Source organism: Pseudochaenichthys georgianus, chromosome 5 (genome assembly GCF_902827115.2).
Source record: "Pseudochaenichthys georgianus chromosome 5, fPseGeo1.2, whole genome shotgun sequence".
Taxonomy (NCBI): domain Eukaryota; kingdom Metazoa; phylum Chordata; class Actinopteri; order Perciformes; family Channichthyidae; genus Pseudochaenichthys; species Pseudochaenichthys georgianus.
This window is the reverse complement of record NC_047507.1, coordinates 14,653,031-14,671,545: the sequence shown is the minus strand read 5'-3', so window position 1 is coordinate 14,671,545 and position 18,515 is coordinate 14,653,031. Positions and strand designations below refer to the sequence as shown.

Below are 18,515 nucleotides of genomic sequence, written 5' to 3'. Positions count from 1 at the left end.
TTGGGGGAAGATGTCAGTTTGAGTGTGCATTATTGATCAGATGAAGAAGGGCTGCCTCATTAGCAGACGGTGACATTTACATTGTGTCCCGCCTACAAGGCGTGGAATAGTGTCTCGTTTCCAAAAGTGTTTCTCTGTAGAGAGAGGGAAAGAGATAGAGATAGTGAGCATCATCGGTGGCCTGATGATACTGAGCATCGACAATAGCAACCAGGCTTGCGTTAAAATCATAAAGCCGTTTCAAAGTACATCCTGAGAGCTTCAGGATAGCCGCCGGGAGACATCATGACTGCAATGGAGGGGCAGGCAGAGACTGGCTGGGTGACTGAATAACACTGGTCGCCTTCTGAGGAATAACGCTGCTACTGACCGTTAAAGCGAGTGAGTATCGTTGTTTAATGTTACTTTCTCACAGATATTATCAAGAGGCAGTGCTGTCTTGTGTTAGTCCCTGTCTGATACACCGACACTAGGACGGGCAGTGATTGATTTCGATAAACATCACAAGGTTGCTGCCGTTTCTGCATCAGCTCCCTGTGGTTACCATAGTTCCAGCCTAGGCTGATCGATCACATCTAATCAGGCCTTAAACCTTTTTATTATGAGTTTATGATGCATGAAGCATTTATTGACTGTATTGACGGTGACTGCAAACACCTGGGAGAAGATAGCCAAAAGAAGGTCCATCTCCTTACATGCAAGTGGGTGACTGTTGTCACGTTGCATGCAAATGGACTGTACATTTGTCTAGATGCAATCATGGTTTTCTATAGAAAGGGGAATAAAGGAAAACTGTAGTTTTTCTCCACTCGGAAAACTCCTCATATAATAAGCATCGTTTAACCAAAGGGGGCGCCACTTTGCATATTCTACTGACGCTAGCTAACTAGCTATCGTAAAAGTTGGGAGCTTCACAGCCTGCATGTGTTCATCTTTTATTTGAAGCAACGCAGACAGAAGCCCCTAACCACATTATAAGAATAGTAAAATGGCGCCAGAAACATCCGGGTCGCGGTGAAAGTGGCTGGTGGGAGACAGAAAAAGTTGTCTTTTCTCAGACACACTGTGGGGTCTCTTTTCAGACCCTTCGCTGTTGCTATGCTACCACCGCAGCACACATGCAGCCAGATCACTTGCTGAAGTGGTCTCCGTTAAAGCCTCCCAGTAAAGAACACCAGTACCCAGTCATATACCAGTTATTACCAGTCACATTTCAAGGAAACAACAGTGTCACGGATAGAAAACAGTTGCCATCAGCAAGCAGCTGCACTGAGCCACCAAAACAGGGGCAGACTTTACAATAAGTCAACTGCCTGGTGCCCCCCAACTAAAAGGTATGATATGTAAAATAACCAAGCACTTACAAAATATGCAACTCAACGTAGGCCTACTGTTCTACTTTTACTTAAAATGACAGCATTGCATTACAACTTTTACCTGTCAGAAATGTAACTGACTATGATGAAGTTTAAGATTGTACTCCTAAAGTACTGTATTTACAATTTAATGGGATCTTCGTAATACATTAATCCATTATGCATTATATTAGAGTTGAAAGCTCAACTTTGAACACAAATGCAGGACTTGTGTTGTGTGGAGTTGAAAGTGTTGCTTATCATAGTTATTGGATTTATTTCAGACATAAAGGTTTTGAGCTTTTCTTCTAACAATGCCAAGCCCAACATTCCCAATTTGAGAAACAAGGAATGTCGCCTTGCCTTTGGTCCCTAAATCTTTTAATCCGACCCTGACAAAAAAAAAATATCATCCCAGGAAAAGCAATAATAACAGGTGTGTCAGTTCAAGTGCTTTTTGCAAGCTGGCTCACTTCCACTCGGACAAGTAGGCCTACTTTTGCACATTTGCCTCAAGGGGCAATACAATCTGTACAGGCTTCAACACCGTCTGTCCTGAATTAGACCCTTGATTTTTGAGTTAGACCTTTCCAAAAAAGAAATTAGCGAGAGATCTTTCTCCCAGGATAGGTGTGCAATATTACATGTGTCACAGAAAAGGCCAATAAAGTAAAAATTACAGTATGGAAAGATTGTAAGCATAACAATTGAGAATTTGAATCAGGGCGGATGTTAAGCAATTTGGGATCACAACCTCCTCTCCACCATGGAGACTTGGAAATATCCAGATCCAAAACATCTGGAATGGGGGGAGAGAGAGTGAGCAGTCCCAGGACAGCCGAGATAGTCTCAAAATGTGTAAGAACAGAAATCTTTTTGATTGGGTTCAAACACAAAAATGACATTTCAGAATCTGAGGTTCAATATCCATATTTTGTAACTTTAACTGTGGCACTTAGATTGTATCTAATATGTCTATACTTCTAAAGAAGAAAAATCACAAACCTTAAATGGTGAGCAGCTACTAACAGACAACCTTTTTTGGGTGTGTTTGGTTACATTGCATAAATAAATCTAGTGTTTATTGTTACTGATAAAGCAGTGGAAAGAGTGCTATTTTGATACATACTTGTTCCATGATATGTAGGAAACGAACTGTTTTGATAAACTGTAGACTATTTGTTGCTCAATGTCCTGCAGACACGCTTAAGGCTGGACACATTCTTTTTTAAAAGCAAAGTATAGACATATTTTACAGTCTTTGTTTTAGTCAAATAAAACTGCAAACTGAATGCAGGAGATAGGAAAGAGTTGTGTGTAAGTCAAACAACTTTTGACCGGCCCTGTCACTGCAGGGAAAGGAGTCAGGACTACAGGCAATTTACTCACCATATACAGCTAAAGTTCACAAACCAATGTAGCAAGTGGTGAACACATCCACACCAACATTTCAGAGACCAGTGTTGCTCAACATGTGATATTAATGTCATCTGACAGCACAGATGTGGCAGGAGGCAGTCAGAGCAGGAGCCTCAATCCTGTGGAACAAATCAAGTCAAAGGTGTTGCAACTGGAGTGAGAGCGTTCATGTGCAAGCTGTGTGAACTAAAAAAAAACGTAAAGAAGTAACACTAATATTTAGCTATCAGCAGCCTTATTTAGGTCAATACTCAATTCCCCAAGAGTTACAATTGTATCGGAATGAGTTGCAAGGTCTGTGATAAATGGCTTTTCATAGTTGACTCAAATGGTTTTAGAGAGCATTTAAACAACTTTGTATTTCAAATTTGTTGAGCACCCAAAGCTTCATGGGAATGCAAACTAAGGTGTGGAAATATTATTTCATGGTAACATTTAATTTAAGCAAGTTAATACGAAAGAAAACCCCACAACATATGACATCTTGAATTATCTACTTGATGTTAATTGCATTTCACTACATGTTAATGTTGGCAACCTAAACAATCAAATTGAAGCTGCATTGTCAATTATTCCACAACTCACTAATAGAGGAAACACATGGTTAATCCCTTCTTGTAATGTTTTTGGCAAAATGTATCATTACTCGTAAAAAAAACATGCTGCAGAACTTGTGGAAAACATGTTTTTATTACAAGAACTTTTCAGAAAGTTATGAGATCACACATTTATGTGATGTGTTGGTTAGTTTGCTTGAAGATGCGGAGGCAGTGCAGTCTCTCATCAGATGGCTGGCTGGAATCTGAAATTAATTTGCAGTTTTCCCTCTGTATTATTGCATTATGCAGTATCCAACTTCATTTGTTGTTGTTGATGTTCATCACATCACCCGATACTCTTCTCTTAGTTTGTGACAAATTATGTGTAGAATATGCAATGATCATGTGGTGTAACGTTTTTTAAATGAAAGGATTCGGGCATGCTTATAATTAATCTTACATTTTTTATTCCAACTTTGAGATTTCTTCATCATGAGAAATGACAGCTGCAGTGCAATGATTCAGAGACAACTGAACTGAGTGTGTTTTCCAAAAATAAAAAACTTGTGTATGAGAGCAAAATATGATATCTTTTTACAAATGATCAAATAACACCAGTCAGATGTCAGAGCCATTGTTGACGTAAATTAAACGTATTTATAGAGTCAGACAGACTGAGAAACACTGTGCTGCAGTGCTAGAAATGTACTAGCATGGTAAAATGTTGTTGACTCTTCATGTCTCTTTCTGTTGCCAAAGACCAGATGCTGTGGGTTTCCTTTACCTCATACCACCACCCTTGAATTAAAGAGCAAATAAAGAAACAAGTTGAACAAGCGTCAGTGCACCAGTCAAATTAAGCGTGACGTAATGTGGATAAATACACAGGGACTGTTTTTTGGTAAATATGTGTGCTTTTGCAGTGATTCTAATCAAACTGTTTTAAGAACTGCATTTCAAACCGGAGAGACGTGTTTACACGTCATATGAATGAAATGATTGCCATGATAATACAAAAGGAGAATGGAATGGTGTTTGGCGATTAGGCCCCGGTTTGCAGGATAATCATTCAGGAGGGAAAGAACCGCTCCGATGAAATCCCCGGGGTCTAGACACTGGTGGTGGTGATAAGTAGGTGGGACCGGTCTGAAGAAGGAAGTTTAGCTTTGTCCTGGAGGAGACGGGAGGCGAGAGGGGTGGAGGCGGGTTGCGTGTAGTCACCTGAAATGACAACTGACAGGGAGGAAGAGCAGGTATTTAAGGAATTTAGCCTGTGCAGCAATTGGCTGCTGAGGGGTGACGCCCTCGTATTTAATGAGGGGGGAAGGGAGAAATAGAGTGACATGTAAGTGACTCGTGTTAGGTCTTCCTTATTGAACTTGCGCTAAAGCTTTCATTTGTACAAAAGAGTTTGCAATAAAGTGTAATTTGAGAGCAGATGTTAAGCAAAACAGTACATGTATTCCATTTTGTTTTAAGCTGAAGCTATCTGCACAGCTTTTGGAGCATGCTGTTCCTATGATTTATTTGTGAGTTTATTTATTCATTGCTCAAATGCAAATGTGAAGACACTGTAATAAATCTGTGGAACCTGTTTCTTCAAGGCCGGTGATTACAAATAGTGATATTATCTTTGACAAACATCTAGAGCTTGAACGGTACTTGGATTTCTACTCGGGCTTAAAGCCGTGCCTGTTTCAATATACAGGATTAAATATATAGGAGTTTAAAAGCCTGATAACAATATACCTTAAAAAATACTGTTTTGATTAGAACTGAGCGAGATATTTATAAATGACCTCAGACATATCATTGGCCTTCATTTCTGCAGTTTCTTTACTTAGCAGCCAACAAATATGTATCTGCGATAAGCTAACATTGGGCAGCATTATAGAGGGTAAACTATAGGTCCATTAAAAAGCTGTGTTGCATATTAGGTTTGTCTTTTTTTGTTTCCCCACTACAGAAACCCATTTTGATTCCTTTAAACTTTGCAATTGGAAGACAACTGACATTTGATGAAGAAATATTTTTACACAACTGGGGTAAACTTCTATTCAGCATCTTTGTTTGATTTGTAATGTTCATTGGAAATAATAACAACAACTTGTCAAAGGCAGGAAGCACGGCAAAGCCAGAGTCCAGTAGGCAGAAAACTAGACACATTCAGTGTGTGTATGTGTGTGGGTGGTTCTGTAAAACAGTCATGCTTATTGATCCGTTTACTGACAGATTCAGTTCAGAAAGAAATGCATGGATGGAGCAAACTGAGCATTTGGGTTTTAAGAAAAAGTTTTTCACTGACATGACTGCTGTGTGGGTTTTTGTGTTCATAGAGGAGCTGACTCAGCGGTTTATACAGCAAAGTTGTGAGAGTGGTTGACCCCCTCAACGCTTCTCCATTAGGTGATGTATAACCTTCATTTCGTGTCATTTGAAGTTAATCAATCATCAGACTGAAATCCAAAATGTATTTTTAGATTTTTATTTGGCTGGGGTCCAAACATATTGACATAGTGTGAATAAAGTAATAAAAGCAATGATTTCTAAAAAATTTAAATAAAACGTATATTCCATTTGAATTGGTGAGGTGTCAAACATGATTTATTATTTATCATTTTAATGGCACTAATGTCACATCAAAATGTATTTCTGTGTTCAAGTGAAGTACACAGGTCATAACAATTTTTCCCAACTGGTGTTGAATACTGTCCAACAGGAGAAGTTGTGTTAGGGATAAAACTAATGATTTTTTTCCCATGTAGAGTACTGCAAAAATACATCATGCCGCCCCCAGTCGACATCGTGAAGGTGGCTATTGAATGGCCTGGTGCGAATGCTCAGCTAATAGAGATGGACCAGGTGTGTATCTGCTAAAAACGTGACATCATGACAAATCTCCAATCTGCCTCTAATGACTCAATTAAACCTTCAGAACAATAATTATTGACGGATATTGTTCTTGATTTGTTTTGAATGTGAAAGGCATGAGTAATGCTGAGTTTTCTTCCTGTTTGCAGAAAAGAGCTTTGTCCTCAATAATACGGGAAGTTTGTGATGGGTAAGCCGAACTCCCACACATTTCCATATTATCCTGATATTTTGTATTGTCTCTGACTCTCTGTTTGATAACTAAATTACAAAATCAGGCACATGTAAAGTTGTGTCATACTTCAGTGGGTCACACACAGACATACGATCTGACCGTTTATACCTTACTTAAATACCCATTATTAATTTATGTTATATGTATCATCATGTCTGCGTGTGTCTCAACATGTGGTTTTGTGCTTCACTGTTGTCTTTAGATATTTTATCTGCTCTTTTGTCGTGTACTTTAGTTTTTAAACTTACCCATCCACCTTTTTTGCTGTATCTACCCACTGCCTCCTTTTTTCATTTCAAACTGGAAATTCTTTGCACATAACTGTTACTGTTACACCCACTGAATAATTCTCCTCCACAGTATTTTAGTTTTGCCACTTGTGTAAATACAAATGCAGGATCTGAATTTTGTTTGTGCATTCACGTTTATTTAAAATCCTACTACTTCTTTTAGTTTCCATATGACTTTTCCTTCCTAACGTTTTCTTTCTGTCCTCGTCCTCAGCTGGTCTTTATCTGGCTCAGAGCAGTTTGCTCTGCGTTATGCTGATGGCCCTCAGCTTTATATCACGGAGCAGGTGAGCTTAAACGTTTTCCTCCAAGGCTTGTGTTAATGGCATTTCAAATCAGTGTTGAACGTTTGGAAATATTGTTCCTTGATTATCTTTCAGAGCCGTAGTGAAATCAAGAACGGGACGATCCTTCGATTAGCTATCTCACCTGTGAGTCTGCTTTATTTTATTCCCGCTCAGTTGTGTCTGTACTAGTTTTGAAATTGTAATTTACTTCACATAAGCTAGTGAGCTATTTTTGCAATGAGAGTGTATTTTAGCCCCCATCAAGTATCTCATTCTTCTTTTGTAAAGACTTGAAAAGAACATCAGCAAACTCTTCTTGTGTGCAGGCAAACTTGTTGTGCTTTGCAATGTCGGTGCTCCATAACCTGCTGTCAGCACATGATGTGGGAGAGCACTGCTTTTTAGAGAAAGAAAGAGGTTGATGTGATTTGCCATGGTTGACACCAGCCTCCAAGCCTTCACAATAATAATGTATGATAATATATTCCGCCTAATCCCACCCTTTCTCCCAAATGCACTGTGGGAGCAGCTCACGCCTCCACCACCAAAACACACAACTAAGTGCTGCCGATGCACTTTGCACTAAGCTGTTTTTTAAGGAATAATTCAGATTCATTACAAGTTTTGTTGCCTGACTTTTTAGCCCAACATTGCCCTTTCATAATCTGAGAAAATATTTATTTATCAATGCTCTGTGCCTAGATTCCCATCAATGAACCCTTAAACGATATCAGGTTACATGTATATCACACAGCCTTCATCAATCTTGTTGATATGAGTAGTCACATTTAATTAATTTAACCAACATTTTTTCTTGAAGTGCAAAAAGGCTGAGAGAAGTTACCTCTGGCACGCAGTGTTGGATTACAAAGAAATAGTCGGTCTCTAAAAAATTACTAACTGTAATATTTTAACATGTATTATAGCTACTTTAGAATGCACTGATGCAAATCCTTAAGATCATAATTCAGAATGAATGAATGTGAGGGTGAGGTAAACTTATAAAATGGATGTTTTCTGTGTTGGTCAGGCTCGTGCCGCCCGCCAGCTCCTGGAGAGGATCCAGTCTCACGGTATTGACGCTCGGCTGGAGGCTCTGAAGGAGCTTGCCAAGCTGTCCGCAGACCCAACCTTTGCAGCAGAGTTCATCAACATGGAGGGCATAGGGACTCTGGCACGTCTTGTTGAGAGTGGCACCCAGTGAGATCAATATTTTCCTTTTACAATAATGAAAAGTGGTTTCATGGTTTTTCTCTCCCCATGTCTCTATAAATGCATAATAAAAGCATTTTCTTTATATTTATTGTTCAACAAAACAAAACGCTCAAACAGTTCAGTCTGTAGTTGTCTTTGTTCTTAGTCAAAATGTAATGAAGAAATATGATATTTTAAATATATCATAGCATGTTTTTGTCTTGCAAAATGTTCTGCTTCAGTCCATATATTGATTCATCATATATGGATATATTTAATCATATATATCCAGAGCTTACAGTGTGGACTGTAAAAAAGGTAATCAATGAGTTTGACAAAAAAAGGTAATGGTTTATAATCCCAGACTCCACCTTTTAATAGGTGTATGTCTTATTATCATTTACAGAAAATATCTGGTAACATTTTTTTTTTAAATTAGTTTATAAAACCTACTGCATCAAGAAGATGATGATGAGAAAGTCTCACACATCCACTGAGACATGGTCAGGTGATGTGGGCCACTAACTGTTCTCTGCTTCCTGCAGCTTTGGTGAGATGCTGGCCTTCACTCTCACTGCCTTCCTGGAGCTCATGGACCATGGCATTGTGTCCTGGGACCTTATCTCCCTCTCCTTCATCAAACAGGTACCTCCTCCTCACCTCCTCCTCCTCCTCCTCCTCCTCCTCCTCCTCCTCCTCCTCCTCCTCCTCCTCCTCCTCCTCCTCCTCCTCCTCCTCCTGTATCCAAAATATTGGTTTCACAGAGTGCCCACTGCATACATCCACACTTTTTTATTCATACCATTTTATTTAATTACCTAACCAACCTTTCTCCCTACATGCCGGAAATGAGTGGGTGCTGTTGCTTAGCAACTCCACATTTTTCCGAGCTTCATCAGTGTGTGCAGTGTGTGACTAGACTTCCTCTGAAAACTTTGTGGCCTTGACCGTCACTCAGGGAAACTTTCTAAACTCTTGATTTCATTTTTTCTCACAGATAAATGTACGTTTTCATAAGCAGAGGAAGCTTTTGTTGAATTGCCTCAGAGGTCAGTGTTGTTTCTCCTCCATTCCTTTTCAGATTGCAGGCTACGTGAACCAGCCAATGGTGGACGTGTCCATCCTGCAGCGCTCTCTGGCCATCTTGGAGAGCATGGTCCTCAACAGCCACAGCCTCTACCATCGGGTGGCACAGGAGATCACCGTGGGACAGCTCATCGGGCACCTGCAAGTGTGAGCACACACACACGCACAGGGGCGTCCCGCACTCTGATATGGGGGGTTGTTGTGTGATGTATTAGTTGGGGTTAACTTAGGTAGTAAAGTCTTAGAATGTTGCTGTGATATTTGGCTCGTGCCACTTTTTAAAGGGTGAGTTCAGGATGCTTAGATGACCCCTATCAAACACCATGTTTGCAGTTATTCTATATTTTTCTTATTGTCAACAAATATTATGAATAAAACACAAACTAACAATGTGTTAGTCTGTCTCCCGTTGGGTCCTATTGAAGATGTAAACATTAAAAAAACAAGCCCTTTTTTATGTACGATACTGAAGAAAAGTAGTGCACTTGTTAGGCGCTACTTTTTGCAGCGGACACATTTCGTGCTCTAGTTATTATGTACAGCGGCAGGAGGATGTATGTAGGAATGCTAAAAATAACATAAAATACCCATCTTTATCACATGTAATTATAACACTGTGGCCCTGTGTCTCTATTTAGACTAACAAACAATTATTCTAACCTGTTGGTGTGAAAGAGTGGCTTCTAAATATCCTGCACCCATCCCGAGTAATGGTAGTGATAAAAGTAAAATGAATTGTTATGCAGAATAGTTGTTAGTTTAAACTGTTGACTCCTGTGGAGCCCGATGCTTCTAACGGGTTGTTACGATGCTTGATATTCATTCAGGTCAAACCAGGAGATCCAAACCTACGCCATCGCGCTCATCAACGCTCTCTTCCTGAAGGCACCAGAGGACAGACGGCAGGTCAGTACACAGTGTACTTTATTAGAGAAAAGACAGAATACGCATAATAGATAGACATAGCTAGAATACTAATGATGTTCTGTGCTCACATTACGCTCTAAATAAAGACACCCGTACATAATGGACTGACATTTATTCATAATACCCGCATGTTAGGAAGCTGCAGATATTGCCTCACCCTTAGTGCTAATATATGCAGCAGCAGGTTGGTTACTAAAGCTAATCTCACGAATTAGATGTCTGTTTGCCAGCTGTCATGATTATATCCGACAGTCACTGCTGTAATGACACACTCACTCAAAATAGGACTCGTTCTCCTTTGAAGTTTGCACTTTTGTTATGCTGCAGTTATTTCAGGATAGCTCAGCACGGAGACCAACTGAAGGATGACTGTGCCAAATAGACAAAGAGTTGGATAGGATCCGAGCAGAATGCAGTGATTAAGTATTCATTTGCTAAATTCAGTGAAATGGGCTTTTTTTAAATATTAAACTCAAGGATTGGAATCAATGCCAGACAGATTTACACTAGGGTTAAGAAAATCCACTGGGATGATTAATTAAACCTGGCATTGTTCGCAAGATTTAACAAATGTAACATGAAGAATTATCCATATAACCAAAAATATACCAAGATATAAGTTTAAGTTCTGTTTTTTTTTTTTTTTAAATGACAGAAACATCTCAAACAGATGCTTTCTAATTCTGAAAGATCTTTGTAGCGAGCAAAATGTACAAAGATGAAAGGAGCGAGTGCTGCTTTGGATGTGTGTCCAGTATGCTACTCATAACTGTCGTCATGTGTCCTTTGTCTCCGCTCTGTGATAACCTCTGACCCAGCTCACACACTAGCATACAGCTGTGTCTCATCCTGTCTCATGCATTGTCATTAGTGCTGCACGTCTTTCTTTACATTTCAGTTCTCCATGTTTAATTTGTATTTGTAAGACCATTTTTACAATAGAAACTTCAAAGCCTTGTTTTATTATTAAGCTCTTCTATACTAAATCAACAATGAAATTGGAGAGGATTAAAACAAATGTAGTATATTGATAATTGACATCCTTCAGCACAATTAATTTCACTTAAATATAACAATATAAAGTAATGTAACTTTAAGTGTCATACAAATATAATTTGAAAACCATTCATTTGCATCTATCTACTAACATATGATTTCATTTTCCGTTTCCCAGAATGATTTTCCAACAACACAATTACAGAAGTTCTATTTCCGTTGGCATGATCTCTCTTAGCTGTGTTTCTATCACAAACTCAACTCTTTGCCCTTTGCATTTCAGAATTCAGTATCCGACCAAATGCAACAGTTTTAGTGTATTACAAATAGAGCTAAATACGTGCAGGAAAAGGAGGAAAAGATACAACAGAGATGACAAATGCCTTCAATGCAAATGTTTGACAAATAGCTATGTAAATGCTGCTCATGTTGGCTTTCTTTTTGTTGATCATTTATTCCAAACACTTTGATCAAACATTGTTGTGGTAATCACTCGCCAAGTTAAGAAAATGTTAAGATTTCACTGATTTGTGCTTAAGAAAAACCTCCATTGACTGACTGTTAAGCTTGTGTTTGTTGACGAAGGGTTAGACATTGTGAGAAGAGGAGGGGGAGTATTCCCCTAAATGTTATTGAGTGCTCTAATTTCCTTTCAATTTATTTGCCATATGACGCACAGTATGTTCGGACAGTTGTCCTTGAACGTGCATTCACCTCCAGCTGCCTTGTTGACCACTGGAGGGCGACTGAGTCACTTATTTAATACAGCAAAGGGACACAAAGTGCATACTGTCGAACTGCCAACTAACAAGATTAAAAATAAATACATCGATAAATAGAGTGGAGCTACTTTTGAAAAATTAAATAGATGTTTTTTTTATCACATCTTTGCATATTTTATAGTTTTTCAAATGAAAGAGACTTGCAGCATTCCCTTTTTGCATAATTGAACATTAACACTAGAGCAAATCCTCGGCAGATTCAGGTTGCAAGACTAAGACTAAGACTAAGGGAGCTACCAGGACACAACAGTGAATTTCATGCAAAAATAGTGTTTTAAAGCTCCACTGCTTCTCTGTGTTATCATTTCACAGCTCCTAGGTTTTGGAAATGTCTTATAAAACAGTCTAATCAACCAATTAACATATGGTGGTCTTATACTGCATGCCGGACATGTGGAGTTTTTTAAACAGCTACATGTTGTGTCTACCGGACGTTCCTATTATGCTGTTTTATGTTCTTATTTCGTTGCATGCTGTGCCGGTGATTTTTCTCTGTATCTCATTGTCTGTTGGTGCGCTCTTTGTTTCCATCACTGTTACACCCACGTCCCTCCTCCCTCCCTTCAACCTGTAGGAGGAGTATACTAACCCGCTGGAGCAGCCCCTCACTGTGAGTACACATCCCTCAGCATCTCATACCCTCCTCTCCACACCTCAGCCCTTCTCCTCCTCCGCTCTGCATTTCTTTCTGTGTCACGGACAGCTTGCTGCAGCTGCAGGCAGACTGTGTTGACAGATTGAAAATGTTGTTCAGAATGTGTGAAGGGCAGATGGTTGAAGCCAGGGAAGGAAATGTAGCTTTTGAGTGATGCTGCATTTCAGTAGTTTGACATTTCAATTCACTGTAGGTCAACTTGAGTGAAGTTGCTGCTGTGTGCACTGCTTTACCGTGTAATGAAGCTACTTCCCTCATTTGGCCTGTGTGTCGAAATAATGCATCTCTTTACCTTTTAGGAAATGGCAAGCACTTTGGCTCAGAAACACCTGCGATCCATCATCCTCAATGTGAGTATGAAGTCTGAAATGGAATTCTGAATGTCTTTCTGGCTATAACAGCTGCACATCAGAGTTAATGCCCGGCTCTACGGGCTATAAAGCTTTTCGACGGCTTTGAAATATCCAGGTGTGAACACAGGATTCGAGCAGTTTCCAGAAATTGTGTTTGAAACTAGTGGCTATAAAAAAAACTTCACCAAAAATCTCTTCAACCTTCTTTTGACTATCCAATGCTGGGATTTGGTAGTCAGTGTGGAGCTATAAGTTTCACCCCAAGGACCCCCAGTTCAGAAAGTGGAAACTCACTTTAAGTTACTTTAGTCACTTACACAGCTGTGACAGAAAACCAGCAAATGCGATATGCCATGAAATATGTGAAGTGGCAGAAAATGAAAATGATTTATTTTGGCACCCGTTCTTCTGGAAGTGCCTGCATGTGGTTGCACACATCAGTGAGGAAGACCCGTTGGAGTGTTGCTGTGTGTTTTATAAAGCCAGATTATTTTCTTTGTCATTATGCATTATTCACAGAGCGTAATAAGTCTATAAAGAAGATTAGAATGATCAGCTTTCTTCCTATCTTGAGGAAGCAACAACCTTTGGTTTCTCTCCAGTGGAGGCGAACAGTATATTAGGCTGATAGATTAGTTTGGTGTTGTGTGTTGTTTCAGAAGTTTGTACACAACTTGTAGCCAAAACAGAGGCTTTACTCTCTAAAGAAATTAGAGGCTTTACTCTTTCCTTATCGCCAATCTTTCTTTTCTCAGCATGTGATCAGAGGAAATCGACCAATCAAAGCAGAAATGGCACACCAGCTGTATGTGCTGCAGGTATTGACCTTCAACCTCTTGGAAGAACGGATGATGACCAAAATGGATCCCAATGACCAGGTAAAAAAAATGAATGTTCTGTTTGACATGTCAATGGCTTATATATTCCTATAATGCCTTAGTTTAACAAACATAATAAGGAAATTCAAACCAATTCCTTTTAGATGTAATGAAAGATCTATGGTTTCAATAACATCGTTATTGAACAATGATCAAATGGCGAATTTCTTTATTTTTGCTGCTATCTTCTTTAAAATGTCCCTTTTTTATGCTGATAACGTGTTTTCTTCGCTGGGGTTCAGGCCCAGAGAGACATCATTTTCGAGCTGCGTAGGATTGCTTTCGATGGAGAAAATGACCCCACTGGTACAGAAAAGAGAAAGGCCATGTACACCAAGGACTATAAGATGCTGGGGTTCACTGTGAGTCTCCACTACATCAGTGTCCTCTGTAGTACCTGTAAAACCAGCTCTATAAATATATAATAATAATAAATATAATTTAGATTTTGCTGTCTCATGGCTCATGTTATTTCTGTTTCAAATGCAGAACCATGTGAATCCAGCCATGGACTTCACCCAGACTCCTCCGGGAATGCTGGCTTTGGATAACATGCTGTACCTCGCCAAGGTTCACCAGGACACGTACATCAGGGTTAGTGTTGGCCTTTATATGACTTTGCACATCTCACAAAGGTGGTGAAGTCAGCCAAACCCAACATGTCTTCTCACCCATGACAGATTGTGCTGGAGAACAGCAGCCGCGAGGACAAACACGAATGTCCCTTCGGCCGGTGTGCCATCGAACTCACTCGAATGTTGTGCGAGATTCTCCAGGTTGGAGAATTGCGTAAGTAGATCTCTCTCTGAAAGAGTTGGAGCTGTTGTACTTTTAATAATCTACAATCTTAAAAAGTATCAGCAGTTGTTACTCCAGTCCAGGACATTGTGTGTGAAAGAAGAGAAAGTCTGTTTGTACTAATTACATTTCCTGTCTTCTACTGTAATTAATATTTTCTTTTGTGTAGCTAATGAGGGATGTAACGACTACCACCCCATGTTCTTCACTCATGACCGGGCAGGGAGGAATTCTTTCTGTGTCTGACATCCAGCTGCTGAATAAAACCTGGAAGGAGATGCGAGCCACAGCTGAGGACTTCAATAAGGTCTGAGATTTAAGCATATATTTAAATATTTACACTCCCAACTTGATTGTGTACTTGCCTCCCATCTTAGGCCTCAATCGTCATATTTTATGATGTCATGACCTTGTTATTGTGGTTATATAAATGTTTTTTTATGGTGCTCTTAGAATGCCAAATTAATAGAGGTGCCCTTTGAGTGTCAATTGGTACACATTTTGTATTGACAGCAGCGAACATTTTGTTTTTGAAAAGCTAAATATGTATTGAAGTAAAACATTTATTGTGATAGAATTGAAATCTGAAGCTTTAGCAGCTGCTGTATTCCTCCACTGTGTGTGGGTGAGCAGCCCACTGAGGCAGAGAGCTGGAGGTCTTTTGTTTAGATAACATATTGGACTACTATATTCCAAAGGCTGTCTATTTGGATTCAAAGTATTTTGTAAAGCTGATAACAGACATGTATTTGAAGGGCATGCAACTCAATGGTTCAGAACACCTGCTGGGACTATCTGATATATATCTCTAACATCTATGCCTTTTGATGGGGAAATATGTGTGGCGGCAATATCCGTTTCAGAATGCAAATTAAGGTTTCCTTTCAAGGGCAACTAAATAATTATAATAATAATAATGCATGTATTTTGTAAGCGCTTTTACAGGTGCTCAAAGTCGTTTTACAGAGGTAGTAAACAAAGGACAACAAATAAATATCGGAAAAGTCACATTAAAACCGAGCAATAAAACAACAATCAAACATTAAAAGCCAGATTGAAGAGGTGAGTTTTTGTAAGTTTTTTGAAGGTGATAAGGTCAGTGCAGTCTCTGATGAGTTGTGGGAGTGAGTTCCAGAGGGAGCTTATACAATATTCACTGTTCTCTAAAAACTAATTCAGATATATCTAATAACATTAGACTTTCCAACCGATTAAACATACATTGCCTCATTATCTAGGAAAGCTGATGTGTTTTTTGTCACTTTTCCTTATGCATTTGTATATGTGTGTGTGTTTTAACCGTGAGCAGGTGATGCAGGTGGTTCGTGAGCAGATCACCAGGGCTCTGGCGATGAAGCCGTCCTCTTTAGACCAGCTGAAGAACAAGCTGCGAGGCCTCAACTATTCAGAGATCCTGCGTCTGCGGCAGTCAGAGAGAATGAGTCAGGACGACTTCCAGTCTCCTCCCATCATGTGAGTTTGTAGATAATATAAAATACAGTGAATATAACAGGGTTGTACGCATTTGTGTGTGTTTTTCCATATTGCTCATGCTGTGTTTGTCCTCCAGTGAGCTGCGGGAGAGAATACAGCCCGAGATCTTAGAGCTCATCAAGCAGCAGCGACTCAACCGCCTGTGTGAGGGGAGCTGTTTCCGGAAGCTGGGGAACCGCCGAAGGCAAGGTACCTACAGCATCAATACCATCACTTTGCTGTTTCTTTAGCTGAAGGTTCACTGATGTATGTTGATTATCGGCTAAGCATTGTGTCCCCTGCCTCTTTTGCAGAGAAGTTTTGGTTCTGCAGACTCTCACTCAATCACAAAGTGCTGCATTATGGAGACCTCGATGAGTCACCTCAGGGTGAAGTGCCTTTTGAGCTACTCAGTGACAAGAGTAAGATTTATTTGTGGCTCCATCTCCCAACTCATAAACTTTTCATTACACACACAATGCCACACTCACTAGCAGTGCACACTGGCTGACCGTATTCACTTAGCTTATTATTAAGTTGTTTTCTTTTATATTCATCTCAGTCCCCGTCTCTGACATCAAGTCTGTGGTGACTGGGAAGGACTGCCCTCATATGAAAGAAAAAAGTGCTCTCAAACAAAACAAGGTAATGTGATTTTAATTAGTTTTTGTTGTTGTTCTATTCACATGGCTGTTTCTCTTTTCTTTGCTGTCAATGAGCGTGTTGTTTGTCCCTTTTCCTTCTCTCAGGAGGTGCTGGAGTTAGCCTTCTCTGTCCTCTATGATCCTGATGAGACACTCAATTTTGTGGCACCCAACAAGTATGAGGTAAGCTAAGAAGATGTGACGGTTAAATTATAAATAATTATTCTTAGCTCTAAGCACCATTTTAGTGTCCTTCAGCTCATTGTTTTGGTCAGACACAACTTTATTTTGTTTCACTCTGACAGGCTTACATCCACTTATGTTACAGCTGTAGCTAGAAGCTATTTTCAACAGTTTGCCACCTGCCTCACAGCAAAAGCCGAAAGACACAGTTAGCACTTTAGCTAGCTTAGAGCATTTAGCAGCTGAAGACAATTATCTGTATCAAGAGTTGGGCGGGGCCCCAAACCAGAGCTAAACAAGTATAATAAGAACCATGCAAATTCAACTTTACTCGTGTATGATATCTGCATTAACCAAGACTTCTAATCGACTAACTAACCCCTAACTTGAAGTTTCTGTGAGTCTCACTGTTCTAATCCTCTCTGTGTTGTTGGTGTGTGTGTGTGTGTGTGTGTGTGTGTGTGTTGTGTGTGTGTGTGTGTGTGTGTGTGTGTGTGGTGTGTGGTGTGTGTGAGTGTGTGTGTGTGTGTGTGTGTGTGTGTGTGTGTGTGATGTGTGTGTGTGTGTGTGTGTGTGTGTGATGTGTGTGTGTGTGTGTGTGATGTTTTCTGGAGCAGTACTGCATCTGGACCGAGCGGCCTGTGTGCGCTGCTGGGCAGGGAGATGGGCAGCGATCTGACGCGCAGTGACCTGGATACTCTCATAAGCATGGAGATGAAGCTCCGCCTCCTCGACCTTGAGAACATCACAATCCCAGAAGCCCCGCCCCCCGTGCCCAAGGAGCCGAGCTCGTATAACTTCACCTATAACTACAGCTGAGATGTGGTGTGGTGTTGTGTGTGTGGGTGTGTGTGTGTGTGGTGTGTGTGTGTGTGTGTGTGTGTGTGTGTGTGTGTGTGTGTGTGTGTGTGTGTTGTGTGTGTTGTGTGTGCAGTGAATGTGTGTGTTTGTCAAGGATGAGTATTCTTTGATGAGTTAAGCTGCCGTGGAAAAATTACTTATTTTTACTTTCAGAACCCTGGAGCTTTTCTCCTCCTGTGTTTGTGATGCTGTATGGTTTTGACAATAGGAGATGTTTATAGCTTCACAGGGAGTTTAGAGGTCATGGTCCACTACAGAGCCGCGGGTCAGGATTCAATGAGTGTTTCTCTTTTATCTGTGCCGTTTCCAGGCAACGTTTACCCATTTCTTGCCATTTAAACTTCTAAACTTGTCTGTAAAGTCGAGGAATACTTTGCCTGATGGGGGACATAAATGAAAGCTGTACAAAACTGCTATTTAGTCTTTGTTCAAGTATTTATTCTCATTCTGTGTTGTCTCCATGGCAACATAAAATGAATTAGCTACCTAACCAGTTAGGATTCTTTGTTCTCTTTGATTCGGTCTGTCCCTTCTGACAGACTTAGAGTGAAATGTGACACAAAGTAGAGTGAGTGGGCCGAGAGTTTGCACAAGTGATATTCAGCTGGTGTCGTGATCAAGGTCGCTTCAGTAGGAGGGATCGTTGATGTCAGGGGGGATCGAACATAACTCCCTAATCAGTACACCAT

General features: G+C 40.1%; 1 protein-coding gene across 1 annotated transcript; it reads left to right on the top strand.

Moving 5' to 3' along the window:
* Positions 1-127: 127 nt before the first annotated feature.
* Positions 128-17,784, top strand: elmo2 (engulfment and cell motility 2). Its single transcript, XM_034082579.2, is given in 25 exon segments — positions 128-381; positions 5,650-5,719; positions 6,079-6,175; positions 6,334-6,374; positions 6,924-6,996; positions 7,090-7,140; positions 8,027-8,196; positions 8,736-8,835; positions 9,272-9,423; positions 10,104-10,182; positions 12,556-12,591; positions 12,936-12,986; positions 13,745-13,867; positions 14,110-14,229; positions 14,357-14,461; positions 14,548-14,656; positions 14,835-14,908; positions 14,910-14,972; positions 15,975-16,138; positions 16,236-16,348; positions 16,453-16,560; positions 16,701-16,783; positions 16,888-16,965; positions 17,583-17,600; positions 17,602-17,784. Coding segments are annotated over 23 exon segments (2,172 nt in total). The 5' UTR covers positions 128-381; positions 5,650-5,719; positions 6,079-6,097.
* The last annotated feature ends 731 nt before the right edge of the window (positions 17,785-18,515 follow it).